At 38.3% G+C, this 27904-nt stretch overlaps 1 protein-coding gene across 5 annotated transcripts; it reads left to right on the top strand.

The window, feature by feature from the left end:
* CPSF6 (cleavage and polyadenylation specific factor 6) lies at positions 1-26975 on the top strand. 5 transcript variants are annotated; one of them, XM_054632440.2, is made up of 11 exons: positions 1-151; positions 10613-10822; positions 11978-12081; positions 12827-12972; positions 13624-13797; positions 14872-15376; positions 16582-16674; positions 17668-17783; positions 18122-18275; positions 18871-19062; positions 26559-26975. In XM_054632440.2, exons 1-10 carry the CDS (start codon positions 92-94, stop codon positions 19055-19057), a joined length of 1749 nt encoding a protein of 582 aa, XP_054488415.1. In that variant the 5' UTR covers positions 1-91; the 3' UTR covers positions 19058-19062; positions 26559-26975. The 5 variants fall into 5 exon arrangements, with proteins under 5 accessions (XP_054488415.1, XP_054488413.1, XP_077034952.1 ...); XM_054632438.2 differs by having other exon boundaries at positions 18868-19062; XM_077178837.1 differs by having other exon boundaries at positions 18868-19062; positions 19197-26975.
* The last annotated feature ends 929 nt before the right edge of the window (positions 26976-27904 follow it).

The following is a 27904-nucleotide window of genomic DNA, read 5'->3' as shown; positions in this document are numbered from 1 at the left end:
AAGTGACGCCACGCTCCGCCTCCCCGCTCCCTCCCCCTCCCGGCGGCGGCTCGGGAGCCGGGCGCGGCTGGCGGCGGCCCCGGGTGGGATCATGGCGGACGGCGTGGACCACATCGACATCTACGCCGATGTGGGCGAGGAGTTCAACCAGGTACGCGCGGCCGGCGGGCGCGGCCTCTCCGCCGCGCTCCCCGCCCTCGCTCGCCTTCGTAGCCGCGCCGCCTGCAGGGCCCTCAGCGCGGCGGCCGCGCCGCCGCCATTGTTCGGGCGCTCCCGCCGCCGCCGAGCGCGGGGCTGCGCGGGGCCGGGGCGGGCGCGGCCTCACGCCCGGGCCGCGGGTGCCGGCGGCGGGCCCGGCTGGGTGGAGAGCGCGCCTGGCGCTGAGAGGCGGCCGCTGCCGGCGGGGGGCCGAGCGCCTTCCTTCCTTCCGTCCTTCCCTCGCTTTTTCGGTTCTTACCAGCCTTCCTCCCTCTCGGCCTTCCCTTCTCAGGGGCCGCTCCAGAGGGCTCTCCCGTGCCGGCTCGGCGGACGGGACCCTCCCGGATGCGGCGGGGAGAGCGGCCCCTTCCCGCCGGCGGCCGAGGGGAAGCGCTGCCATTGTTCGCAGATGAATCAAAAAGCCGCCGAGCGGCGGCTGCTTCTCGGCCGCGCTTTGCGGGGGAGGCGGAACTCGTGCAGCTTTATTCTGCATCGCTGGAGAAACTATCCAGCTTCTTATATTTTCTTTTTTGTTCGTTTGTTTTTCTTGCTTGTCATTATCGTCCATTTTAAAAAGTGGCGCAAGCCTTTTTTACAGGACAAGTTCATATTTTGCTGAGGAAATATAGATGAAAAAAACAACTTCTCTGAATTATAAGTAGTTTTCTAGTTTTTCTACTTTTCTGGTTTTTTCTCTTTTTTTTGCCCCTCATCTTTACCAAATAGCCGTGTGCCAACTTTTCCTACCGAAACGCGGTGTTTGTATCAGTTTTGCATGCCATTTGCCCTGTTAGCCAGTGCTGCACTTCTCCAGGTTGAGTTGCCCCAGATTGCTTTGTTCCTGCCCCAGAGCATAAATAACCGGGAAGAACTGCACTTTCACGCACTTACGGGGCCCAGCCGTATGCCCTACGGAGAACTGGGAAATAAGTAATGGCTTTGGAATTCACAGGTAGCAGTAACTTTCTTAGCAACTTATAGCTTTCTCAGAAGACTATTTCTTCAGATATCGATTAATACAGTAATTCTAAGTATTAATAATCTCATAAAGGTATACTATGAAAGAATGCCATACTAAAAGGAGATGATGAAAAGCGCTGATTTGCGCTTAGCTTGTCTGCATGTGAAGGTTTCTCCCTTAGAGTTGAAGACCCACTGTATGAATTTAAACAGGAATGAACTCTAGGACAGACATCATTCAGCAGAAGAGTACGTTTTTTGAGATTCTGTGATAACTTGAATTTGGTTTAGTCGATTCTAGATAAAACCGATAACAAAGCAGATTTTTCAGGGGAAAAACCCTCACTTGAATCTGGTATTGTTTGTGTAATTTCGTGTGTGCAGAAGCCCTCAGAGTATAATAGTTATGTGCTGTAAATATAGTGTAAAGAGATAGTGCTGAACAAAAGTGATGGGGATGATCTGTTTCACTCACACGGTCCTGGTCTACTCAGGTCTCAGGTCATCATTACTATTGATATTCTCTATAACCATGGTGGTATGAATGAAGAGAGTCTTGTTATAATTTAGTTTAGCTTAATCCAGCAGGCAGGAAAACCTTTTGCTTTTTTCACTGTATTCACCCCAGTTGATTCCCTCTTCGGTTTGCATTTCTGCAGTCTGTTGTTCCAGTTCATAAATCTTGCAAAATATAGGGCAGAAAGGTGAGAAGAGGCTAGTGCCCTTTTTCCATCAGCTTGGATTGAGGAGTTGGTTTGTTTGTTTGTTTTAGGGGGTTTTCTGTGTTTTTATCTGTGTCACACACCCCCAAAAATTGCTGTTTGTTCTTTTCAAAATTTCATTTCTGTGACTTTCTGTTTAAAGTAATATTGTTGAACTGAGCAAGTGTTGAGACAATATAAAAGTTTTACTGTAGCAGATTGATGCCTCTGCACTCTCCTATTTCCTTCTGTCATATATAAAAGAAGGCGAGTTGTATTAGTTACTGCCTCTTAATTCTGACATAATTGAGAAAAGGTGCATAGAAACTTTTATTCATGAAGTGCTGTTCCTGGTTTGAAGCTGAGAGCTTAAATTGATAAGATGGAACATAATTCTGTGGATGTGTGAAGATGACAAATAAAAATATGTTTTAGGGAGAAAGTAATTTGCATTATTAATTTGGTTATGTAGAGAGCATTTTACAAACACCATATTTGTAAAATAAACTGTCTTTATCTGTTAAATGAATTTGTTTTTTGATTTTGTTGCTCTACAGTAATGCGACAATAATATAATAATATTTTTAAAATTGGAGTACAGAAACCCTTTCCACTGGTTTTGGCGGTAACAGGGACTGAAACAGGTACTGTGGAGCTTGCTGTTCTTATGTAAGCAGTACATAACTGTATTTATACCCAAGCTGGGACAAGACTTGTGTTTGCATCTGGAGTTAACCCTTCATTTAGGACTTGTGACTGGATAAACTTCCCTTGTTTGTTTTGTCTTGTTCTACACCTCAAGGTACTCTTCCTTGAGGCTATTCTGGGATTTTTTAAATGCCTTTTTTCCAAGCAGGTGGAAGATAAGGTTCTGCTTGATTAGTGCTAAATGAACCATAGGTTATAAAGGTGAAATAAAGACCACAGAGCCATGGGCTTACAGGCTGGCTAAGATGCATGACAGCTGTAAACTGTCTTGGGTTGTATTTAGTATTGGTTGCAATGAGCTGACTAACTTGATATTGGATATTTTGAGTGAAAATGCATCTTTCCTATTCCAGCTGAAGCTCATTGTCATTGTTGCCTCTTACTCATTTATTAACTTACTTCATCAAAATATTATTTTTTGTCCTTGGGCTAACAGCTTTAGTCAATTTGGCTCTGACCAATTACATTTTTGTTTAAATTGTGGTTTCTTTTTTTTCTCTTTTTCTTGGAGAACTTGGTTGAGTAATTTTTCATTTTTTTCTTCTGAGCTGACTTCCCTATCCAGCAGTCTTATCTATATATTTAAAATCTCATTTTGAGGTGACAGCCTCATAAATGCATGCATTGCTTGTGCCCTGTTAGAAATAGGTATTGCATGGACTATTTTACCTTAAGCATCTCCCTACATGTTGCACATCTTGCTCTTCAGGAGAGGGAGATCTGTGATGCTTGTTAGAACTGTCACCTGCACGTCAGTAGCTGGAGATGGCATTCTCTCAAGGGCAGAAGACCCTCAGTAAGTTTGGGATGCTTTAGGAAATATTGGGGTGTGGTTTTATACATAAAACCCTACAATACTGCTGTGTGGTGCAGAGATAATAAGGAGCTTGTGTAGGAGGCCAGTTTGGGTCTGACCTGAGGCTTCCTGCCAGTTTGGCCAACCAACTGGGTTGCTTTTTTATGAAAATTTGACCATGTGTTATCAAGTTCCCTGATGCTCTGATCAGCTTTGCATTTTCATGCTTGGAGGGTTTTTTTCCACATGTCTTTATCCTTTCCATGTATGTAGTTAAACAGTAAAAACTTTTGTCGTACGCATGTAAAAATCTTTCTGATCAGAAAGAGGATGCAAAAGAATTTAAGCATATAATATTTTAATGCTGTGGACAAGGTGCTTACTTTGTTTAACTCTTAGTGAGTAAACTTGGATAGTTGCATTGTGGATATGTCTAAACATGCCTGTAGTGTTCTATTTTGATATTTAAATGCTAACAAATTAGGGATGAAAGACTTTGTATTTTGTAACTGGATAATAAAACTGATTTAGATGGAATAGCAGTTAAGAGGGTAATTATCTGAAAACTACAGTGTCTTAGGAATGTGTTAGTTACCGTCTTCAGATCTGTAACACAAAGGAATTTTTTTGTGTGTGATGATTAATAAAAGCTAGCATTTAGTGGCCAGTTAAAGCCAGTTACTAAGAACAGCCTTTATATCAGAAAGACAGGTGTCTTATCATGAAAGGGGATGGACACCTTGTGGTATAATAACTTTCTGCTCAGTAGGGCTGTCCTGGTCAGGAAAAGACATAAGCTGGCAGATCTGCATGTGTTATAAAATATGTCCACAATGTATGATGGCATTTTGTCAGTTCTGCTGAAAGGGGCCCTGGGAAGATGTAACTTCTGTATATTGGTAAATATCAAACTGCAGAAAAACTTCAGACCTTCTTATCTGGCACCTCTTCGCTTTAATGTGAACAGTGATACTACGTATGTTTAGTTTGTATTTTTGACTACTTGTGACTGTTTAGTTATTCTTTGTAACTCTGTAATTACTCTGTAATTTTTACTTACAAGGGATCAGGTTGCTTAAATTTTAGTGCTGTGCCGTTTGTCAGGCCAAGAGCATTTGGGCCTGTAGAGGAAATGTGAATCCTATGGTCTAACAAACTTGTCCACTTCTGCCATAGGCAGTTTGCTATCTTAGAAGTATCAAAGACCTCCTTTTTTGTTAATGTTCCAGTTTCTATGTTCAGACAGTTAATCAAGACCAGAAAGATTTTTATGTGTTTAACTTGTTATTCTTCAGGACCTACAAATTTATTTTTTTAAAGTGAGGATACTAACATGTGTTTAGAGTTTTTGACCACAAATATGGTAACTTGAGTGAAAAAAACAGTAAGGGGAAAGCTGGATAGTTTAGTTGTTTGTTTTGTTTTTGTTTTTGTTTTTTTTTCCCAGAAGCAACAGTAAATATTTTTAATGAAACTTTATTTACCTCGCTGATTTTTTAAATGTGTTTTTTGAGGTGTCAGTTAGTGTTTAATGCTTAAATTGGACAAAGTTCTGCAGAAAAGGCAAGTCTAACAGATGTATGGACAGCTTAAAGAAATTTTACATAACAACAAAAGCCATTTCCAAAACAGCACTTGTAAAGGAAGTAAGTGGTTCTCTGCAGCTCAGAGGAGCATGACCACTAAGTTCCAAATAAGAAATAACATGTTAAGTTTGTCCCTTCTGGACAGTGAAGTTCATTGTGTTCATGTCTTTCATATGGGAATGTTTCACCCAATGCCACCTATTAGCACAGAATGTGGAATTTCAGTCCTGATTTTATGATGAAGTATTTCAGACTGTGGTCTAGTTAAAACATAGACTTTGGAAATTGCATTGCTGTCTGATTTAGTTTTAGAGGGGGCCAGAACAGCAGTGCTCACTTTGTTTCTTAGCATGTTTATCTGCAAGATTGTGAGTTACAGTAATTGAGAAGAAATAATTTCTCTTCATGCTTGATGTTCTTCTTGTAACTAAGAAAGTTGGAAGAGGTGAAAACTGGTTCCTGATACAGGCAGAGTATTTGTTTAAATAGCTGAGACTAAGGAAGTAACACTTCCTGTCCTTTTTTCCCCTCTTCTGCATCTGGGAAGGAAGGGTGTGTTTAGGTAAGTTTCCACAGAACAGGTATGAAAGAGAAAGGGTTATTGCATCTTGTGCAACATCCACCAGGACAGCTCTCTTCTGTTTACACTTGGAGTTGCTGGTTCAGGTCATTCTTAATCATCAAAGCACACACCTTGCTGATAGATTGGTAAGTGAATGAATTCCATGCTGGATGCAAAACCAGCATGATGCGAGAAGAAAGTCTAGTGAACAACATCAGGTTTTCTCTTGTGTCCTTATTTATTTAAATTAAGACACTGGTGTTATTGGGCCTGCCCTGCCCCCTCTCAATTACATGCAGACTCTGCTGTCTTAATAATTTTCTCTCTCCACTGATGGAGACCTGAAAGCCTGTGTGATACAAATGATCTGTTTCAAAGGACTTTCTTGTTGCAGCAGAGCTGTGGACTGCTGCCCACTCTGATGTTGTGGCAATGTTGACCTCAGAGAGGTAGGTTAGTGTACATACATCTGCTATAAGTTTGGTAATTGTGTTTTTGCATCTGTCTACCAAGACTAAATTCTACTTCCTTGAAGTAATCATTCATATACATAGATGACTAGAGTTACTGTACATTTAGCAGAGGATTTCCTTAATTGCCCTGTGACATCAGCCTTAGTCTAGCTGTAAGATGTCATGTTTGGGCCTGTCTCAGGCAGTTCTGTGTACCTGATTTCATTAGCTATGATGGTAGGAGGAATCAAACTGAGAACTGGATAGACTAGGTGAAATATGAAACCCTTAATTTAATTGTGATAAGCTTACCTTTAGAGAGATTTTTCTATTGAAGTTTATTGGGACGATGCAGTTTACTGAGGGTTAAATGCACTTGATTGACAATGCCAAAATTCAGTTTACCTCTTGGGGGTTTTTTCAATTATATTATTTGTTTTAGTTACACTTTCCCTGTATGAGCAGTAGTTGATAATATTTTTATATTTTTAAGACGGTGGATCTTCTGATCATGGTTGTGGATATCTTGGATTTACAGCAAGCATTTCCACCTTTGTGGCCTGTGTTTTGTGGAGTCCAGTTTGGTTATCTCTAGCTGCCATATATGGTACCTTGAACTATTCTGTCTAGGATGCTTCTGTGAGTTTCTGGATACAAATTCATAATGGGTGCTGAAATATCTCTGATACCAAAACCTGGCGGAGGCAGTTTCTGTTCTGCAGGAAGGTATGAGAGTACAGGGAGCTGAGGGAAGTTGGCTCGGAGGGGCAATTGCTGCTTGTGGATGGACTGGGCATTGGTCAGCATGTGGTGAGCATCAGTGGTTATGCATCACTTTACTGGCTTGTGCATTATTTCATCCCTTTTTGTTGTCTTCTTTTTCATCATTGCCATTATTCTTTTTATATTTTACTTTATTTCAGTTATTAAACTGTTCCTGTCTCAACCCATGGGTTTTACCTTTTCACAGATTCTCTTCCCTGTTCCACAGAGTTTGGGGGGTGGAGTGAGCAAATGCCTGTGTGGCACTTAGTTACCAGCTGGAGTTAAAGCACAATAGCCCTTTTTTGATCACCCATCATGGGGCTTGACAGGTTGAGAAAACAACAAATCTGACCAGAACATGCTAGAACAAAATTGCTTTAAGCATTTGTTAATTAGTTTAATAGTCGTTGGACACAATGTTGAGTTTATGCTCTCAGCTCTCAAGCAGTTGTTCTGCTTGTTCTCAGAGCTCCATCGTTTTAACTCCTTACTTCCAGCGTGTGCTTCCTGTTGTGTTGTTTTTCACCTGTGGGAACTGGTCTGATGTTGTTGTGTTGTGTTTTAACATGAGCAGTCTGGTCTAGTGGAAGATATTCCTGCCCACAGCAGGGGACTTGTAACTAGATGGTTTTTAAGGTTTCTTCTAACCCAAGGCATTTGATGATCTTGTGAACACTAGCATATGATACTACAGAATTGCTGGTTGTGAAAGTAATCTGTTACTTGTACTCAGCTCTGCTGTCATCTTTGTACTTTGTGAGTGATCTATTGTAAACTATTAATGATTACACCTTTTACCTTTCATCTTCTGAGACTTAACCTGTGGAGGAGTCATGATCCTACATATTCCCCTTCTCTGCCAGACTAATGACAGTAGCTCTTGAAATTTTTGAATATCCTTGGGATGTTGAAACGTGGCTCTATTGCCAGGAATCATGATTGTATGCCAGGTCTTGGTTAGGGTTAGACAACTCTTTGCAGCTACTCAAACCGTGTGACAGGCACTGTGGCTACTCAGGCCTTTGTGGCAGGTGCTGCAGGTGCTCAGACCCTTGCAATGGGTGATGCAGCTGACCCAGAGCACCAACCCTGCTGGTATCAGTCACCCCTTCTCACCAGGAGAAATGGACACAAGAGAGTTTGTTTAACAAAGGAGAGCAAAGCAGGGCCATCACAAGAGCAGGAGGAAGATGGAACAAGAGGGAACCACTCAATCCCTATCCCTGAGAGAGCTGTGGGATATGCAAAGAGATTTCAGCCATCACCCAGGTGAGCAGGTGATCAGCTGGCTGCTGGGATGCTGGGGAAGAGGGCTTGTAGCTTGGAATCAGGGTAGGGAAATCAAGCAGCTGGGATCACCTTCTAAGGAAGGGAGCATTGACAAGGTGATTGGCAAAGGGCCTCAGCCTTCAGGAGGTGACTCCTGTGGAGTGTGAAGGAAAGACATCCCTTCAAGGAAGATGCTCCCTGTCACCCAGGGCCACCACAGAGGTATCCAGTACCTTTGTTATGACCCAGACAGTGTGCAGTCACCCACAGACCCAGAAGAATTCCAGTGCCTGTGATCCTTGTGGCAGCTTGTCCGAGCATGCCATTTTCATAAGCTGTGTTTGCAGGAGTGTATGGAGTGCACAGGGTACCCCAGTGCCATCCAGCTCTGCAGGGGCAGAACCTATTTCTGTTTCTGGAGAGAGAGGGGAACCCAACAGCTGACTAAACTGGAGGCTGAAGTGAGCCGGACCGGGAACATGTGGCAGAAGCACTGTCTGTGTCTGGCCCGAAGGTTCTGGTTCCCTGGCACAGAGTGCCTTAGGAGAGGGTATTTCAAGGACCCAAAAGGTGGATGTTCAGTACCACTGCTTTGGAGGTGGAGGAAGTTAAGCAGCTGCCTGCCTTGCCTGTTCCCTCAGAGGACACTTCTGTTGGGCTTGCTGAAGGTCAGAGAACAGGTGCTGGTCGCTACCATGGCGTTGCACCAGCAGCAGCATTGCACCAACCGAGACTCCGTGATTCCCATTCACAAGCTGATTTATCAACTGGAGAATCAAGCAGTGATCAGCAGGACCATATGGCCTGGATAATGGAGAACCACAGTGAACTATGGTGGCCTGAATGAAGTCACACTGTGGCTGAGTGCTGCTGTACTGGGCATGCTGGAACTCTGATACGAGCTGCAGTCAAAAGCTGCCAAGTGGTTTGCCACAGCTGACATTGCTAATGTGTCTCAATAGCTTTGACAGGCCACAATTTACTTCCACTTAAAGGAATGTCCAGTAGACCTAGAATCCAGTGCCCCAGGGGTGGAAACACAGCGCTGCCAATTCTATGGACTGATCCAGACTGCATCAGAACAGGGTGAAGCTTTGGAACACCTGCAATGCATTGATAATATCATCATGTGGGCCCATACAGAGCAGAAGTTTTTAAGAAAGGGAAGAAAAATGTCCAAATTATTCCAAAAGCTGTTTTTACCATAAAACATAGCAAGGTCAAGGGACCTGCATGGGATATTGAGTTTCTAGGAATAAAATGGCAAGATGGATGTTGTCAGATGCCAATGGATGTCATCAACAAAACATCAGCAATGTCTCCACCAACTAGTAAGAAACAAACACAAGCTTTCTTAGGTGTTGTGGGTTTTTGGAGAATGCACATATTCCAGATTGCAGTCTAACTGTAAGCCCTCTCTATCAAATGACCTGGAAGAAGAATGATTTCAAATGAGGCCCTGAGCAACAAAAAGCTTTTGAACAAATTAAGTGGGACATAGTTCATGCAGCAGCCCCCAGGCCAGTCTGGGCAGGGCAAGATGTAAAAAAGTGCTCTATACTGCAGCCAGGGCAAATGACCCTACCTGCAGTGTCTGACAGAAAGCACCAGGAGAGACTCCAGCCATCTCCAGCCCTCTGATATGGAACTGGGGAGACTGAGTATCTGAGGCCTCCTATACTCCTGCTGAAAGAGATACTGGAGTCCAATCAAGGAGCTGCTTTGGAAGGGATTGGTGCTGAAGCACAGCTCCTCCAGCTCCCCAGTGACTGCCAGGGCTGGGCTGGATGTTCAAAGGGGGGTGGTCTTCGCATCGTGTAGCTGGTGCTACATGAAATAAATGGGTTGCAGTGACCATATAATGAGCTCAAATAGGATATCCCAGTTGCCCAAGAATCTTGGAAATCATCGTGGACTGTCTAAAAGACAAAGATGTCAGAATGTCACTAGACGAGGAGATAACACGTGCTGAGGGACCCCATTATATAATAAACTACCACAAAATGAGATGCAATATACCTAGTTTATTGATGGGTCCTGCTGTATTATAGGAAAGCATCAGGTGGAAGAGCACCATGCCCAGTACATAAACTGGTGGGAGTTGGGTGGACGAGGCTGATCACTGCTCAGACACAGGCAGTTTATTTTATTTCAGTTTTGAAACTTTTCTTATCCCACAAGTTTTTTTTTTTTCTGATTTTTCTCATCTGTCCCATGGAGTGTTTGGGGAGGGAGAAGTGAGTAAGCAATTGTGTGGTACTTAGTTGCAATCTGGGATTAAAGCATGAAACTTCTGCATTCTAATGTATACAATTCTGGGAGTAGGGTTTGTAGATTTTTTGATTTCTGCTTATATTACAAGGGCAAAAGTATTGGCATGGAAAACAGTGGCCAGAAGTATTTTTTTCCACATAAGTTTAGAATGTAGTGAGTGTCGTAAGAATTTTATATGTTTTGATGTGGAGGAAACTGGTGCTTAGATTTTCAACAGGGATGTTGTGTAGGTGGTTGATCAGACTTACTGTGTCTGTGGAACATGGCAATTATCACAACTTCAGCTTCAATAAGTTTTAAGAGTAATACTAATTATAATCAAGATGTCTTTTTTATTTTAGGAGGCTGAATATGGTGGGCATGATCAGATTGATTTATATGATGATGTAATTTCTCCATCTGCAAATAATGGAGATGCTCCAGAGGATCGTGATTACATGGATTCTCTTCCGCCATCTGTTGGGGATGATGTAGGTAAAGGAGCTGCACCAAATGTTGTCTATACGTATACTGGAAAGAGAATTGCCTTGTACATTGGAAATCTCACTTGGGTAAGTATCTTACTGCTGTTTAGTTGTAGACAGGAATTTTAATTATGGACGTAACTACTTGTAAAATTTTTTGCTTTAAAATGTTTTATTTGAAATATTATGTGTATCACAACCCAGTTGTTTTTGTTGTTGGTTTGATTTTCTTCCATTTTCATTTGTGGTTGTGGGATCATTTTTCCTTTTACCTGAAACTCAGAGAGCCTGTCTGGAGCTGTCGTGATGTCTTAAATATCATGAAAGTCTTCAGTAAATATAAACTTGAGAGTTTCTGTCACATTTTAAGTGTTATTAAAGGATATTTGTGCTACTGTGTTCTTAAGGTTTTCAGAGAACCAAATGAAAGAAGAGAACAAGTTTAAACTGTTAAATACTTCATGCCTGTAAACGCTTCAAGGTTACTAAACAGGCCAAATTTTTCCTAAACTCTTGCTGAAGGTTTTAGTTTAAAAGGAGGTTGCTCTGGGATTTTCTTGAAATTACTTTTCACATTTTTCCAGGGCCGTTTCCATCGGCAGTGACTCTTTCAGCATAACTGTTTTCAGGTATTTGTCTTGAGGCTTATTTCTCTGTCCCAGAAGAACAGGTTTATGATAACTCACTGAACTGAAGGTGCCCTTAGGAAAATTACTTTCATTAGAATGAAAGTATTTTAAAATCAATTGCGTAAAGCAAACAGTGCAAGAGCTGGTCAGTGCTGAATTAAGTTGAGCTTTTATCTGGTTACATGAAATCAAGTTCTTCAGGGCCCACATATGCAAAATTCTATTTTAAAAGATAAATTTAAAAAAATTAATTTTTTTTCGTATCTGATAATTTCTTACTGTGGGTGTTTTTTTCATTAGTTATTACAGTACTTCAGGAGCTAACAGGTAAGTAAAGGACCTGACTGTTGACTTAAGTTGTCCCATTTTGAAGTACATGAATGGAATCAGCAAAATGTGCGTGAATTAGCTGAACTAATTGTTGAATTGTAAAATGAAAATGACTACTCCAAGAGTCAGAATATATTGACAACCTGAATAAAATATTCCTCTGGATCAATTACACACACATACACACACGCATGCACACTCAAAAATCCATGGAAAATTTAGTTGCCCTTTGCCTGGTGTTTTAGATAAGCTCTCATAGTTGAATATTAAAAATATTTTTCAGTGGACAACAGATGAAGACTTAACTGAAGCAGTTCATTCACTGGGGGTAAATGACATTTTGGAGATAAAATTTTTTGAAAATCGTGCTAATGGCCAGTCTAAAGGGTAAGAACTTGTTTTTTTCTATATGTGGACTGAAGTTTGGGAGAGGAAGGAGTTCTCAATTTTCATAATTGTCAGTCTTTGAACTGCTCATCTTAGCTTATTGATCCAGAAATGATTTGGCATATAATTTCATACTAATGACTTAAGTTTCAGGTATAAATTTTTGTGATAGTACTGTGTATCTCATTAGTTTGTGAGTTGAAGCTCATTGGTGATCTTCATATAAGACTATTTCTAGATGGTTTTTTTGGTGTGGTAGTAATGTTTGTTTTTCTTCAGTGTAAATGCTGTTCTCCCAGCCTTCATTATTCAATCTTTCTTTACATCTTTATTTTCTATTAGCTATTTAAAGTAAGTACTTGAGCCCATTTTTCACTGGCAACCTAAATTTCACTGCTTGACTGTGCCTTTCTGTCTCTTTGGCAGCAATGAGCACAGTGTATGAGTGTATGCTTAATAACTTCATCATATGAATTCATTATGTAGTCTCTTGATTCTCTGCCAAAAAAGCTGCCTTTGTTGGGATAAATTTTGATGCATCCTGTACTTGCTGTTTTGTTTCCTTCTTTTATGTCCTAGAATAAATTATTTTATCTGTTCTGAAAGCTGGACTAAGACCTGTGAGACATTGTTGGTGTCTAGTTGTCAAGTATTCCTTTGCTTACTGTGTGTAATCTTTTTCATGAGATGTCAGGATGTCAGAAAATGAACAAATTGTGGTGTAACTATTTTTCTTTCCTTTCAGGTTTGCCCTTGTGGGTGTGGGATCGGAAGCATCCTCCAAAAAGCTGATGGATTTGTTGCCTAAAAGAGAATTACATGGCCAGAATCCTGTTGTAACTCCGTGTAATAAACAGTTTCTGAGTCAATTTGAAATGCAGTCAAGGAAAAGTAAGCCTTTCTTAAGTGCTCTCTTGGAAAAGCAGAAAAAGTAGAATGGCAGGTTTTTAGCCCAGCATCTTGTAATTTCTACACAGTTTAAAATAGCCATAAAATACTTAGAGTCTGGGTGAATGAACTTCTATCTTTGTTTAAAGAAATCACTTCATACACTGAAGAGCTGCTGCATTCTGACAGAGGGTTGCAGCTTCGTGCAACTCTTGTCTTAACAGCTGTGGATGTTTTCTCAATTTCCTGTGGACATAATTTAAAAAAAAAAGCTCAAGAGCATTTAGAAATTGAACATTTGTAGACAAACTGGACTAAATTCTGATGTGTGGATGGTCTGTATTTATGATACAATGGGGAAGAGTGGTTCCATGCTGTACTTTAGCACCATGTCTTGTGTTTCTCAGTGTGGTGTTGGGCTTCATTGAAGGAAGGACTGGCAGTCTCTCCAATCCTCTTCCTTTAGTATGAGGCTTAGTATTTTAGCAAAGAATGTTTTCCTTCCCAAATGCATCGGGTTTGCATACGGGAAGCAAATTGGTGCTCACAAGGTCACGCTTTAGCGCTGCATAAAACTTTGGGTCAAGAGTTGAAATACTTCAACCTATTTTGATCTATGTAATGACATGTAATGTATGTGCTTTGCCATTGCAGCCACACAGTCTGGCCAGATGTCTGGGGAAGGTAAAGCTGGTCCCCCGGGAGGAAGCTCACGAGCAGCATTTCCACCTAGTAACAGAGGTCGGGGCCGTTTTCCAGGTGCCATTCCAGGTGGAGACAGATTCCCTGGACCGGCAGGGCCAGGAGGGCCACCACCACCTTTCCCAGGTACAATTATGCATATATGGAGTTCCAGTCTTACATGTGTTTCAATATGGCATACTTACTTGGGAAATGATTAAGATCAAGGCAATTCAGTAATGAGCCATAATCAGTGTTCACAGCTAGATTGTAGGACTTGACTGTTCATTTGTTGATATTCAACAGGAAGTTGGACCTAGCAAATTTGGTAGCAAGGCAAGAGCTTTTTTAGATACATTATTTATACAATGTCAATATACATTAGCAAGTAGATTTGACTTCAGTGTATGGTAGTTGAGATTTTGTGATTTGCTGTATGTGCTCAGAATTGCCTGTGTTGAGGAGTGTAAAGTAACTGATTTCCTTATTGTAGTACAAGTTTGCATGTGATCAGAAATTCAGCTTTGATTCATGCCCACTGAGTGGTCAGTTAGTAGGCACTTGAAACACCAGAAAAGGAGGTCTTCATGTTTAGTTAGGTATCTGATACAGAAGAAATACGTTAAACAGTTAGGTTTGCACTGCCGTGAAGTTCTTTTTTCAGCTGACATATTTTTTAGTAAATGTCATTCAGTAATAGATTGTCTGCCAACAGTCCAAGGGACATAGTCAAATTGAAAAAACAGTTGAGAATCTAAAGGAATGTTTGGGTACTGCAATTACATTACTTTCTCCAATGCAGCTTCTCCCATATTTTTAATATGTATTTTATCTGAAGCCCCACATGAATGACTAGCTGCAGTAAGATGTAATGTTTTCTAGCTTTTGTAATCTTCTTGAGGGTTTTGGAAACAACAGCAGGTGATTAAGTGATTTGAGGAGGGGAGTTGTTGGTGTACAAGATAATGTTGTTCTTTTTAGATATCTCTGGATGTCTGTAGTTTCAATAGCTACAGATAAGTTAAAATTTTTCTAAGCTACTGGACCCAAAACAGGAACATGCATGTCTTGGACATGTTGCACAGTGTTCAGGGAGGGAGGGTTGGTTTCTTTTTTGTCATTGTTTTCTGGGGAAAAAAAAAAAGCCTGAAGAATTTTATTTCTTTGTATTTATTCACTCAATTTTATTTGTTTGTTGTTTTTTGTTTGTTTTTATTTTAGCTGGACAAACTCCCCCACGTCCACCCTTAGGTCCTCCTGGCCCACCAGGCCCACCAGGCCCTCCACCACCTGGTCAGGTCCTCCCACCTCCATTAGCTGGACCTCCTAATCGTGGTGATCGTCCACCACCACCAGTTCTGTTTCCAGGACAGCCTTTTGGTCAGCCTCCACTTGGGCCACTTCCTCCAGGCCCTCCACCACCAGTTCCAGGCTATGGGCCACCACCAGGTCCACCACCACCTCAGCAGGGTCCACCTCCACCTCCGGGTCCATTTCCCCCTCGTCCACCTGGCCCTCTTGGGCCACCCCTGACTCTTGCTCCTCCTCCACATCTCCCTGGGCCACCGCCAGGTGCTCCACCACCAGCACCACATGTGAATCCAGCTTTCTTCCCCCCACCTGCCAATAGTGGCATACCCACTTCAGACAGCCGTGGCCCACCTCCGACAGACCCATATGGCCGACCTCCACCATATGACAGAGGTGACTATGGGCCACCTGGAAGGTGAGTTCTTTTTGTCTAATGTGTTTGGGTAGCAGATTTTACTCCTCTTGTTGGAAGCATTTGATTTTTTTTTTCCTTTTAATGCAAATGTTAGGAACAATTAGAAGTAGGGCCAGAAAGCATCCCAGCGATCTTGTAGTTTGCCCCTTTTAACTTCTCCAAGGGATTAAATCTGAGAAACATATTTGGAGCAGGAGGAAAATCCTGAGGTGCAACACCAGTAATCTCACTTCCCTTTTCAGCTCTGAACTGTTTGTCTTCGCTGTATTTGGCAGTGTCATCATTCCATGTGTTTTACATGTAAACTTATATATAATTTCTTATGCAGCAGCTTCTGGTTGTGCTTCTGTCTTAACTTGAAATTCTGACTTTTACCTGTATCATGGTGCTTTGCAGGCTGCCTTTTAAGAATGCTCTCAAGTTTTCCTTTTTGAATATGTGCATATGTTGAGGTCATACCATTTTCATCTTTCAGCAGTGTTGCTTGTCCCTTTTTTCTTCAGGATTTAATTAAAATTTAGTGTGTGTCTTAAAAGCCAGGTGTGAATTTACTGCAAGACTTTTACCTTCCTTTCCTATCAAGATGTTTCTGCTCATTCGGTGCAATCTTGCTGTGTTTGTAGCAGTGGCTTTTCCTGTGGTTAATCCTATCTGTGACAGAGTTCTTAAGTCCCTGACTTGACTTGTCAAGTTTTTCACATCTTGTTTGAAACATCTTTTTCATCTGTGATTTCAAGCATCTGTCTTGCTGCTGTTTCTTGATTTTCACCATATTTGTATTTGTCAAAAATTTTGGCATAAATTCGGAGACGATTTTACATAGTTAGATTTGAATTTTTCAGTAATAATTTTACTGCTAGCATGAGACATGCTTTTCTGGCTTAAAATGTTTCCTGCAAAGATACTGTGCTTTGATTCTTTTTTTACTGCAAAGTTTAAAACGCCCAAGCATTTGTGTACATGTGATGTTCATACAAAAAAACCCTATAGAAATCCAAGCATTTGGCTTAATTGCCTAAAATATAAGACTATAAGGTGTTGGGTGTTTTTTGATGGACTAAATCAAGGTTGTCTGCAGTTTATAGAATGTCTGGGGAGGGAAGGAGTGGGAATAGGACAGTATAACTTACTGTCCAGTATTTTCATTAATAATGTTGAAGCTATCATCCATAACTATTTAAATTGTCATTAATTATATATCATAGGCGTTTCACTGGAAATAACATGTCCATAAGAGAAAAATTACATATTCCATTCTATGGGAGGCACACGAAAAATAATACTCAAAACTCAGGGAGGTATGAATTTTTAGACATTTCCTCTTATGCTAAACTGGCTATAGGATCTTGTTCCACTTCTTGCAATTAAGAGGATAGCATTGCTTATTATTCTGCATTTTCTTTCTACCAGAAGAACTAACACTGTTCTAGAAATATCAAGCAGTGGGCCAGTTTGACAGTCTCAGCATTTATCTCTTAACACATTTCTCCAAATTTTCTATGTGACACAGAGACTGGCTAATAGGACACTGCAAAACTTTTGGGAAAATTTAGGTTTACTTCTGTTACTTTGCAAACCCTGTATAGGTAGCTGATAATTGAAGTGTAATGAGTACAAGGATTCTGCTTTATTGCTTCCTCCTTACTGTGACTAGTAGGGAGATTAAATTGGAGTACCTTAAACTTGACCAGAAATTTAAGAAAAAAAAATTGCTGTAAAATGCTGACCTATCATTCAGAAAATTGAGTGTTTTAAAGATGATAACTATATTTGTTTTTCAAAAGTTACAGCATTCTGGTCTTAGTTAAGATCTGGGAAACAGGATCATATAGTTCTGATTCCAGTACTGTTATGAAAATTTTCTCTAATTTTGCTCAAAGCTGCATTGCCTATGTACATGTATTTCCACATCCATTCAGTTGGGAATATCTATTTATGTACCTTCAAGGATTTTACGAAAATTGTAAATATTTGTCAAGCACAATATTAAGTGCTGCCGAATGTTTGAAATAGATGGGATGAACAAAAAAAAAGTCTATTTATACAGCAATGTCTTAATTGTTTTTTTGGGGTTTTTTGTTTGGTTGGTTTGTTGGGATATTTTTGGGGTTTTTTTTAAGCTTTCAGGATTTTGTATTGTAACGATGGTCCTTAACCAAAACCAAACCCAGATCCTGCTTTCTTTTCTGTTTGTCACTGCTTAAAATTGCAAACTTGGATTGTTGAAATTGCAATGATAGCTTCTGAAGTTCTCCTTAACATTTTAAAAATACTAGTTTTATTGCTTGCAGAGAAATGGATGCTGCGAGGACACCTCTAAGTGAAGCAGAATTTGAAGAAATCATGAATAGAAATAGGGCAATCTCAAGCAGTGCCATTTCAAGAGCTGTATCAGATGCCAGTGCTGGTTAGTAAAACTCAATTAATGTGTTTGTTATTCTACCCAACTGAAAAGAATTTATAGGATTTTTTAAAAATTAGGAATGTGAAAGGTCTGAAGCCACGTTTTCCTGATAGAACGCTGAATTTAGATACAACTTATGACTGATTTTGTGCTGTGCTTCAGTTAGTTTCTAAGAAAACCTTCTGAGTACTGATCAGGACAGTATTTTAATATTTGGTGTTAGAGTAAATTGTCTAGATGGCTGTTTAAGAGAAGATACTCAAAATGGTAATACTCTTACAGATGAAAATCTGTGTTTTAATTTGCATAATTTTCTGATCTTGATCTTACATCATTTTCAGGGGACTATGGAAGTGCTATAGAGACCTTGGTAACTGCGATTTCCTTAATCAAACAGTCCAAAGTATCTGCAGATGATCGCTGCAAAGTACTTATTAGCTCTCTTCAGGACTGCCTTCATGGAATTGAGTCCAAGTCTTATGGTTCTGGATCCAGGTAAAACTTTCCTCTTCCATCTGCTCTTACTTAAAAAAGAGAAGGTGTGGTGCAGGACTAGTTTACAGAGAAGAAACTAAGGCTTGTAAGAAGTCAGTGATTTGCTGAGTTGCACAGGAAATATGTGAAGGAACCAAATAAGGCTTTCCTGAACCTAGGAAAGCTGCCTTTTAATTAACCCTCTTTTCAAAATTGATCTGACTAGCTTCAATTTAACTCTTAGCTTTATTTATTGGTTTTGGCCCATATTTTCCATATGCAGATTAGTAGCCATGTTGTAGTGATCATTTGATATGTGGTGCATTTCCCCCAGCTGATTTCAGTCATTGTCCATTCTGAGTATGTACTTTGACTTTTCCTTGCTACATTAGAAAGTGGGAGCCCCTTACTACCTGTAACTGAGTTCTTAGCCACCACTGTTTGTACCAGGCATCTTTAATGTTCCATACAAAAACATACCTGCATCACAATGAACAGATCTTACCCTTATACCTATTTTTGATCAAATTCATACTCGTAAGCAGACTACAAAACCGGCATGGGGATGGCAAATATTTTGAAGAAAAAAAATTAATGAAGTAATTTCTTTTAGAAGACGTGAGCGATCCAGAGAGAGGGACCACAGTAGGTCACGAGAAAAAAGTAGGCGGCACAAATCACGTAGTAGAGACCGTCACGATGACTATTACCGGGAAAGGAGCCGGGAGAGGGAGAGGCACCGCGATCGTGACAGAGATCGTGACAGAGAGCGGGACAGAGAGAGAGAATATCGTCACCGTTAAAGAAGGTGAGCATTTCCTTTGTCTTCTTCAACTTGACCGACTTACTAAAATAACCACTCTAGATTGGAGATTATTTAGACCATTCATGTCTGTATTTAAATGATCCTTCAGTATGTACTGAATCACTTTCTTCTTGCAGCACCTGACATGAACATAGGTAAGTAATAACAGGTAATTAACTCATTTTGGGAGGGAGCAGGTATTTGTGCAATTATCTTCTACATTCTGCATGCCATTTCTCTTATTTTGGCTGATAATAGTGTTCCCAGTTTTTATGAAATGTGATTGAACCACTCCTTGAAAAGGCAATAAGTCAGACTGTTCTCTTTGTAATCTTGAAAGATTATATGAGTTTTACAGTTTTATTTCTTAATTGTATTTAAAAATACTAATTTTGTATTTTAAATTATATTTCTGTAAAGACTGTAGCACTTAGCCCTTCATAGATTGTGTGTGGATTATTTCAGTGTCCATACAGTTGTCCTTGCACAGGTGCTGGTGGTGATTTTGTGGGTTTTGTTGTTTTGTTTTGTGTTGCCTTTGTTTTATTTTTTTCCTGGTGAGTTTTAGTCAAATTCAGGAAATATAACCAGATTTTGTTCTTTATGTTATGAAATGTGACCTGTCAGTATCTTCTGCCTTCTAGCTAAATCCAGGTATTAACCTTCAGTAAAATTTATTATCAGTTGCTGCCCACCACCCTGATTTTTTAGTCTGTCCCCCTTCTGGTAGTAAAGTCATTTTCTGAAGACTAGTAAACAAATATGTAACACTAGAATTGATTCTTTCCTGGTTGTTCACAAACTAACATGCTCTTTTATTTCATGTATCTGAAGTCTTGTATGCATCAAATGTCTAGACAGCTAGAGTAGCACGCTAAACAATGATTTTTTTCAATGCACTGCTTTAAAATACATAGAAATGTTGACATTATATAATGTACCATTTTTAGGGTTGATTTCTAATTCCCATGATTCCTTATATTTGACAATTGAAAAAAACCAACCCTACCTAGTAGTGACTCTATAGTGGCCTTTTCTCTTCTTGAAAGAACCTTCCACTACATCTGCACTGAAATTGAAGCTTGTAGACGTGCCTGTCTGCCCAGCTTCCATTTCTTACATTTAACTTCAGATTTAGTTTCCAGATTTGCATGTGTTTTTTATTCATGGGAGTTCATTTATAGATGTTACAGAGCAAAACTTACAAAAGTCAAATAAAATGTAGTATAGTCCTAAGTGAAAATACAGTTCTGTATGTGTTAAATGTTAGTTTTTCAGTCAGGCTTTTTGTGTCACTGCCACTCCTCTGGGAGAGAACAAATTATGGTAGTAAATGCTCTAAGTATGTTGAGAGTTAAGTGGGATGTTGTCTCAGGTTCATATACCAGCAGGGGACACAAAAAGAAATAACAGATTTAAAGAAGGGGAATCAAAGGCTTAAATAGGAAGGTGAAACATGGCAGCTGAAATAAAGTTGGCAGTATATTTCTGTTAGTGCTACTTTTTGCCATTGAAAATGGATTGGTAGAAATATTTCTGGAATTTAGTAAAAAATCAACTCTGGTTCTTAATTGTAAAATAAGAGAATGTAAAATTACAGATATAACAACAGTAAATGTAATTTCTTTTGTTGAACTGGGTTTTTACCTTTTATAGTAGCTGCATATTTTTGATATTTGCAAATAGTTGTTACTAATAGAGGTAACCATTGAGTTGAGTAATGGCTACATTTCCAGAGTGTTTTCCTTCTGGTGGAGATGAATAAAGCATACTAAAAATGCCTAATAGCCTGGAATGAAAAATGAAAGATAATTTTTTTTAACCCTTGGCATAGTGTACTGATCTAGCTTTGATTTTTGTGTATTTAATGTTATTTACATAGATACAGATTTACTGTGCTAAGTACAGATTTCCTACTCTTAGCCCGAGAATATATGTCAAACAGCATTAGGTTGCATTTTATAATTTCTGAAGTATAATTTGCACTGAGGCTGTGATTTCAGTCTCAGTTCAGGTGGGCTTTATATTTGCAAGATCCTTCAGCTTTGTTGTGTGCTGGGATTTCTCTTTTCTTTCAAAAGGGGACTTGGTAAGATTCCCTTGTGCAAAGAAAATAGGTCCTAAGAACTTGATTTAAATGGCAAATTTAGTATACTACATGTAAATTAAAACATTTGGTATTTTTTTAAGTTAAGTTGTAAACAGTTTGTCTTGTTGCTGTCTTAACGAAGAAGAGCTTTATTGTAGTTTTGTTTTTATATATTTATACACACACACGCACATATAAAAGAAATACAGTTATCTCCTGGTTTGTATGTTTCATTTTCACTAAGATGTATGTTCCCATACATTTTTTGTTTCATTTTTTACATTGAATAATATTCATAAACTGATTTAACACTCAGTCATTTAATAAATATCAACAGTGCTGAAACAAGTTATTCCCCATATTACTGTGTTTTGCCAGAAAACATGAAGTTGCCTCTGTGCCTGCACCCTATGAATGGCACCTATATTTCTCCTTTATTGTGTACCTATAGTCATGACTGTGATACTGTACTGGCATTTTTTCCAAAATGTTACACGTCTAGTTCAGAAAGATTCTAAGGGTCCATTGTGAAAACTTCTGTGAACAGTGAAATTCTGTTTGTTCTGTATTACATTTATAGAGATGGGTTAAATTGGAATAACTTACAAAATATGTTTATAACAGCAAAACTTTAAAAAGTTTAGTTGTACCATATCAGGTATTTACACTTCTGTTTGTACACTTCATGACTTAAAATCAAATTGTTGCAAGATTTTTGTGCCTTCACTTGAATAAAACTTTATGTACATTGACAACCCATTCTCCTGAATTACTATAAACTGAATGCTTCTTTGGAACATCTTGCCTTTGCTCATAGAAAGCAAATATAAATATAAAAGATACTATTTTTGTAAATAATAGAACAATGGATTTAAGACAAGTGTCTAACCTGTATAAATCAAAAAAACTGAGAACCCAATAGAACGATATTTAGAAGAATTAATGTGTACAAACAGAATAGTAATGTAACTTCATCAGCATGAGTCCTGACTTGTTAGGCAGAATTTTTTTTTAAACTGAGAATCAATAATGTATTTCTAGCTGATACATTGTCTCAACCTTAATCTGTCTGAATTTTTATAACTGCTGAATGTTAAGTTTTTCATTTTATGTTTTTGTTACTGGGTTGATTATTTCCTATTTAAACTGGATTTGGATTGAATTGCAAAGACAAAACCACAACATTGTAACAGTTGATATGTATGTAGACTTTGTACTCCATATTTCATGTTTATTCTCTGATATTTCTGCTCTCAAACCACTGTAAGCAAAATAATTTGAAGTTTGAGGCTTGTATGCTTCTTCTGCTCTCAGATCACTCTGAAATTACTTTCAGCTTTAGAGTGATTAAAGAAATAACATGGTTGGAATTTTTTGTGTTAGTAGGAGGGGAAATGATACTGATGGCTTACATAGTACATAGTATTCATTATATCTTTGCTTCTCTAAGTTCGAATGGTTCTGTAACTATGCTAATAACCACTTAAACATCAAGTGAAGTATGAAATTAGCCTTTTAAGAAAACTTGGAATGAATTGGCAAATGCTTGCTTTTAATAGGCTATTTTTAATAATAAGCTTCTAGTTAATATTAAATGAATCATGTGGTAACATTGTTCAAGACCTGGGTATATATACCTGTCTAGAATTATATCAGGTCTCAGTGTTGAGCTATTATTGATATTGTTTACCTAATTTCTTTTTTTTTTAAACTGTGTGTTTTATGTGGGGCTGGCACTATTCCTCTGTGTTTAGCATTCACCAGAGAAATGATGCTTTGTGCATCTGATTCAGTATTTGCAATCCAGCATAGCATGAATAGAGGCAAGCAGTGCCACTGGTTTATGTGCTTCTTAAAATCTGTTTTAACCATTACTCTGGTGCTTTGCAGAAATACAGAGTTTGTCTATTAATGTTCAGTGATGAATTGATTTTCTTGAGGGTGAAACAAGGATTTAAAAAATGAATAGAATATCTTATGCTACTTATTTTCAAATGAATAACTTTTATTACTTTTTTCCCATAAATATGTTGCTGTAATTTTACTGACTTCTGAGGTGTGTGTAGACACACTTATATTTTTTTGTTCCTCATATCCTGGGCTTCTTTATTTGTGAATTCATTAGTTTTGACAAATTTGATCTGTGTGAAAAGTTCCCTAAGAAACTTTTATGCATATGAAATGCAGTAGTGAAAATGTACAGTAATGAAAATGAAGAACCAATGTTCTTCAAAGAATGAAAAAAAAAACTTTTTTACTTTTGCTCATTGTGGTTTGAGAACTAAGATTTCTTTTTACCAAAAAAAGAAAGAGGAGACACATGTGGCAGCTTGATCTACCTTTTTGTCTCTCCCTCATATATGAATGTGAAAAATACTTGCCAATAATTAATATCTTTTTAACCTCTAAACTAAAGATGGAATTTTCTGAACGCACCTCTCTGTTCATCAGTTAGTTTTGATGAATAGACGGGATGGGATAATAGAAGAAAGATACCTGACAAATTAAGTTAGTTTAGGAGGATTTCCCCCCCCATGTAAAATTATTGATATACAGTCATGAAATTGTTGTTGTGTTGATCTTAAATTATACACTAAGACTGAGCAAAGACAGCAGGTAAGTACACTCAAAATAAGAGGGGGTAACAGGTAACAAATGTGAGAAGATGCTAGTGCTGATAAAATGGTCTGTACGTGTATAGTGAACAGAACAGAACCACATGAGTATCTGTGCTTACATGCTGAAAGACAAATAGAAAGTCAAGCTTGAAATTCCTTCTTGCTCACTATGTTACAGCTAAAGCATCAGAATATTTGGGGTATTTTGTGATGTTCTGGAATGTAGGTTAAATTAAAAAGACATTTTTGGCTTTTAAGCTGGTATTTTCTCTGGGATTTTTTATTTGTATATTGCTTTTTCTTCATGTATAGAATAAAATAAAGGAGAATTACATGAAGTAATTCATAGGAGCGTCTAGGATATAATAACAAATGTATCTTGTGCATTTTACTGAAATGTGAACATGTGAGATTGAAATCCAATCTCTGAAAATAAACTACTATAATAAAACTTGAGGGTTGTATGTATATACAGCTTTAAAATTGCTGTAGAATTTTCAAAATTTTAAGGGCTGTTTAAAGCTTTTATGTGAATATTTGGATAATTGGAATTAAAGGGAAAAAGTAGAGCTGCTATAGCAAGATGCTTTTGATATATATATATATATATATAAGAAATCTGCTGGGGTTTTGTTGTAAGAATGTGTTTTTGTGGGTAAAAAAGTGTTCAAGTTGCATCTTGCATAAATATAGAAATATTTGATCACTCAAGTTCTGGGATTTCATTTGTGCAATGTTCTGGCATAAACCCCTAACTTTTAAACCACAAAATTTCTATTCAACACCTAAGTCTGAAATTTGGAGAGAGTTGGTAAATTTCGGTAGAAATGCTGAGAAACTGATTGCTGTCTGGTGTTAAATTGTACAAATCTAACACGTGCTTGGGACAGATAGCTTATGTATGAGCTTGAGGCAGATGGAAAAGATGCCAAGAAATACTGATTAGAGATTAAATTTTTTAAAAAGTTTTTTGTTTCTTCAATATTCTACTTGCTTGTAGAATACTGAAAAAAGCTGAGCATGCAGGTATAATTCATACAGATTTATTTCTTTTTGGAACCACAAGAGTTTCCAGTTTTGCCAAGATATAGTGGCAGAATACTTGGAACTGAAATGTACACTACTTTGGATTTTAGTTGGTCACGTTTTTAAAAATGAAGGCTCAGTGTGGCGCTGACCATCTTAAAAGCCCTATACCAAAAAGCATTAATCCTAAATTCACTTTATTGTGCATTCTTTAGAGTTCCTGTAGATCCATAAGTACCTTTACAGATATAGCAAATTATTCCCAGGAACTGAAGCTTTCTTACTAGTATTATTAAATCATATATAGGGTGCTTTGGATCTGTTAACTGTTGCCATAGACATAACCAAGATCCATAGTTCTGGCTGCAGCAATTGTATGATGAGAGCAGCAAATTCTGATGTGCATTCTCACAGCTGTCAAGTACTGACTTTCTCCACTAGAAAACTGAGATTCTCTCCTGTCTGTTTGTGCTAACTTAGCTCACAGCTCCGAACGTGTTTTTCTTGTGGAGGTAGCACCTTGTCACTTTGCTACTAATTATTTTCAGAAGTACATAACTCCCATGGAAACACTGGCCTCTGGGGAAGGAGCTTCCCCAAAATTAGTTGTTGATGCATTCAGGACCTGGGAACAAAATCTCTGAATAAGAGAAGACATTTCGCTTACTGATTGGGATTAGTTTATGTGCATACTATAGTGTATAGGATATACTTGGTTATACTTTGGAATTTTTAAAAGTTATTGTTAACAGTCATTTTGAGGAAATGAAGAAAAATTGCATACTTAGTTTTCCCAGCTTTGAAAGTATTGTACTAATAGAAGAATATTTGACAGCTGTGTACTGTTGCACGTTCATGAAATTGCTTCTCTAAATGCCTTGGTTTTCAAATGAATAATTTAATGTGTTGGGTTTTTGAAAGAACTTGATTGAAACTATTTTGAAATTGAGTGTTGAAATTGTGAATTATTAATGAAATTAAGATAGCTAATTGTTTTGTAATGGAATTCAACTGAAATCCAGTGTATGAAATTATACTATCCCAAGTATTTTGTGAACTCTTACAGTAATTAACTGTGAATTGTGTGGTTCCCTGATTTGCTAAAATAGATGAGAGCAGGAAGTAGGGCTTGGGGTTTTTTCAAGGGCAAGTAGGTGAGGAAACCTGCAAATCTACCTTGTGTTAATTGAAAAGTGGGTTCTTGTGCATAACTGCAAGTGTGTATTTTTAGATGTGAACCCCATCCAGCTTGCCACTAGTCTTTTGAAGTACTGGTGTCAGATTCTGTGTGCTTTTAAATGTTACTGAGCTGTGAGCCATCCGCTTCTTTATATAATCAATTAATTACTTAAATGTCAAACCATCTTAAAACTTATGTAAGTGGGCAGGTAAAAATGTAAAAGTCTAATTGTGGTAAAATTACTTTAAATTCTTGTTCAGTTACTCTTGCAGAATGCATACTTTAGGAAGTGTTCTATATAAATTTGGCAGTCAGACACAGAAGCAGTAGTTATTTCTTTATCATCAATACTTTAACTGTGAAGTTTATATTCTTTCAACTTTGTTGTTCAACAACATTAATCTTATTTTTAATTACTGTATTAGAAAACAACTTCAAATGAGTAGCTACTGCTTCTGGGTGTTTTATGTTAGTTAACATCATGGTGAAGTAGATGCACAAGTTATGTATGTATAGATAAGCCAACAATTTTCTGTGTGTTTTGGGGAGTAGCAAAATCTACATCACAAATTTTGACACATTACAGCTGAAGGAAGAGGAACAGCGTGCAAGACAAGATACATTCTTCAAGGAAAGATGCTTGTCCAGCAGTTTGCTTCATGTGATTGAACTGAGCCTGTAAGGATTCATGGATAATATGAACAGGAATAGATCTGAATAAAGCAAATCTGCATACATGGTAACCAGTAGCTCTTTTACTTTTTTATGTTGCTTAACTGTTTTATTTGAGGGAAACCTGTGTGATTTAAACCTTATAGCTTTTGCAACTTTATTACTGGTTATATACATTTGGCAATTATAATGTGCAAGCAATTGAAAAAAGTCAAGTAAATGCTTGTTTTTATAGTAGTTTGTTCATGTTAAACTGTTCATATAATGTCTGTACACAGCACCACTGATTACAGTAGATGTAGTGTTGTAATAAACTGTTTATTGGGGCTGATGTGTAAAGCTGTTCAAGTTATTTGATGTTTACACCTCAGGGAAAGTCATGTGTTCAGCAATATTTAAAGATAATGTTACAATGAAAACATTGATGCTGTCTTCAGAAACATCGCAATAGTTCTTGCCTATGCCTCAACCTAATCTTGGATTCAGCGAGTTAAACATACTAATGTCGCGCTCTCCCACTCAATTTTGATACAAAAATAGGTGGTTACGTAAAACCTTTAATTCTGTTTTGCTTTTTAGCAGTGTTTACCTAGGTGGCTTGTGAATTTGCTAATTGACTTATAAAACTGTAAAAACTGCAGCTCTCTGTGGTCGGTTGTTCTGAGGAGAGATAGTCCCAGGTCTGTGATTTTTAGCACACTGAAAATTTTATCTCTCATATAGCTTTGATCCTGATTGACACTACAGTTAATATAAACTTAAACTGTTTATGTGAACTTAAACTGCCCATAATAAGGGGTAGAAAGGTTAGGTTTAAAACACCCAAAATCCTGCAGTTGTTTACAGTTTTATAGTAATAGTGCTTGTGTGTGTTCCCTGTCCACCCCCAAGGCCGTAGCAGTCTGTACATAGTTGTATATTAGAAATGTGCCAGAAGAAACAAGATGTTACCATTTTTATGACTTCATGGGTTTGGTATTTTCTTAATACTTTGGGGTTTATTCACACGTGCATATAAAAGAGAAGGTACATTTGTATGTCCTTGTTCACCAGTGGGCAATATTTTAAATGTCTTTAGCAAAAAATGGCACTGATTAAATTTGTCAGATGAGGTTTTGTAAATTTACCTAAAAACAAATTATTGGAGCACTCAGTGAAAGTGGGCGTCAAATTAAAGAATTTGTTTTAAATTTCATCAAGTGTCAAATGCAAGCAAATTTCATAAAAGCTGCAAAAGCTTCTTTTCAGTCAGCCTTGCAC

Source organism: Agelaius phoeniceus, chromosome 5, assembly GCF_051311805.1.
Source record: "Agelaius phoeniceus isolate bAgePho1 chromosome 5, bAgePho1.hap1, whole genome shotgun sequence".
Lineage (NCBI taxonomy): Eukaryota > Metazoa > Chordata > Aves > Passeriformes > Icteridae > Agelaius > Agelaius phoeniceus.
This window is presented reverse-complemented; position numbering and strand designations above follow the sequence as displayed.

Excerpts from the sequence above, each read along its gene's own strand:
- CPSF6 (XM_054632438.2), top strand. The coding sequence starts at position 92 with ATGGCGGACGGCGTGGACCACATCGACATCTACGCCGATGTGGGCGAG. Across the intron at positions 15,377-16,581 it reads GACTATGGGCCACCTGGAAG|GCGTTTCACTGGAAATAACA; the intron begins GTGAGTTCTTTT and ends TATATATCATAG. Across the intron at positions 18,276-18,867 it reads TCTTATGGTTCTGGATCCAG|AAGACGTGAGCGATCCAGAG; the intron begins GTAAAACTTTCC and ends AATTTCTTTTAG.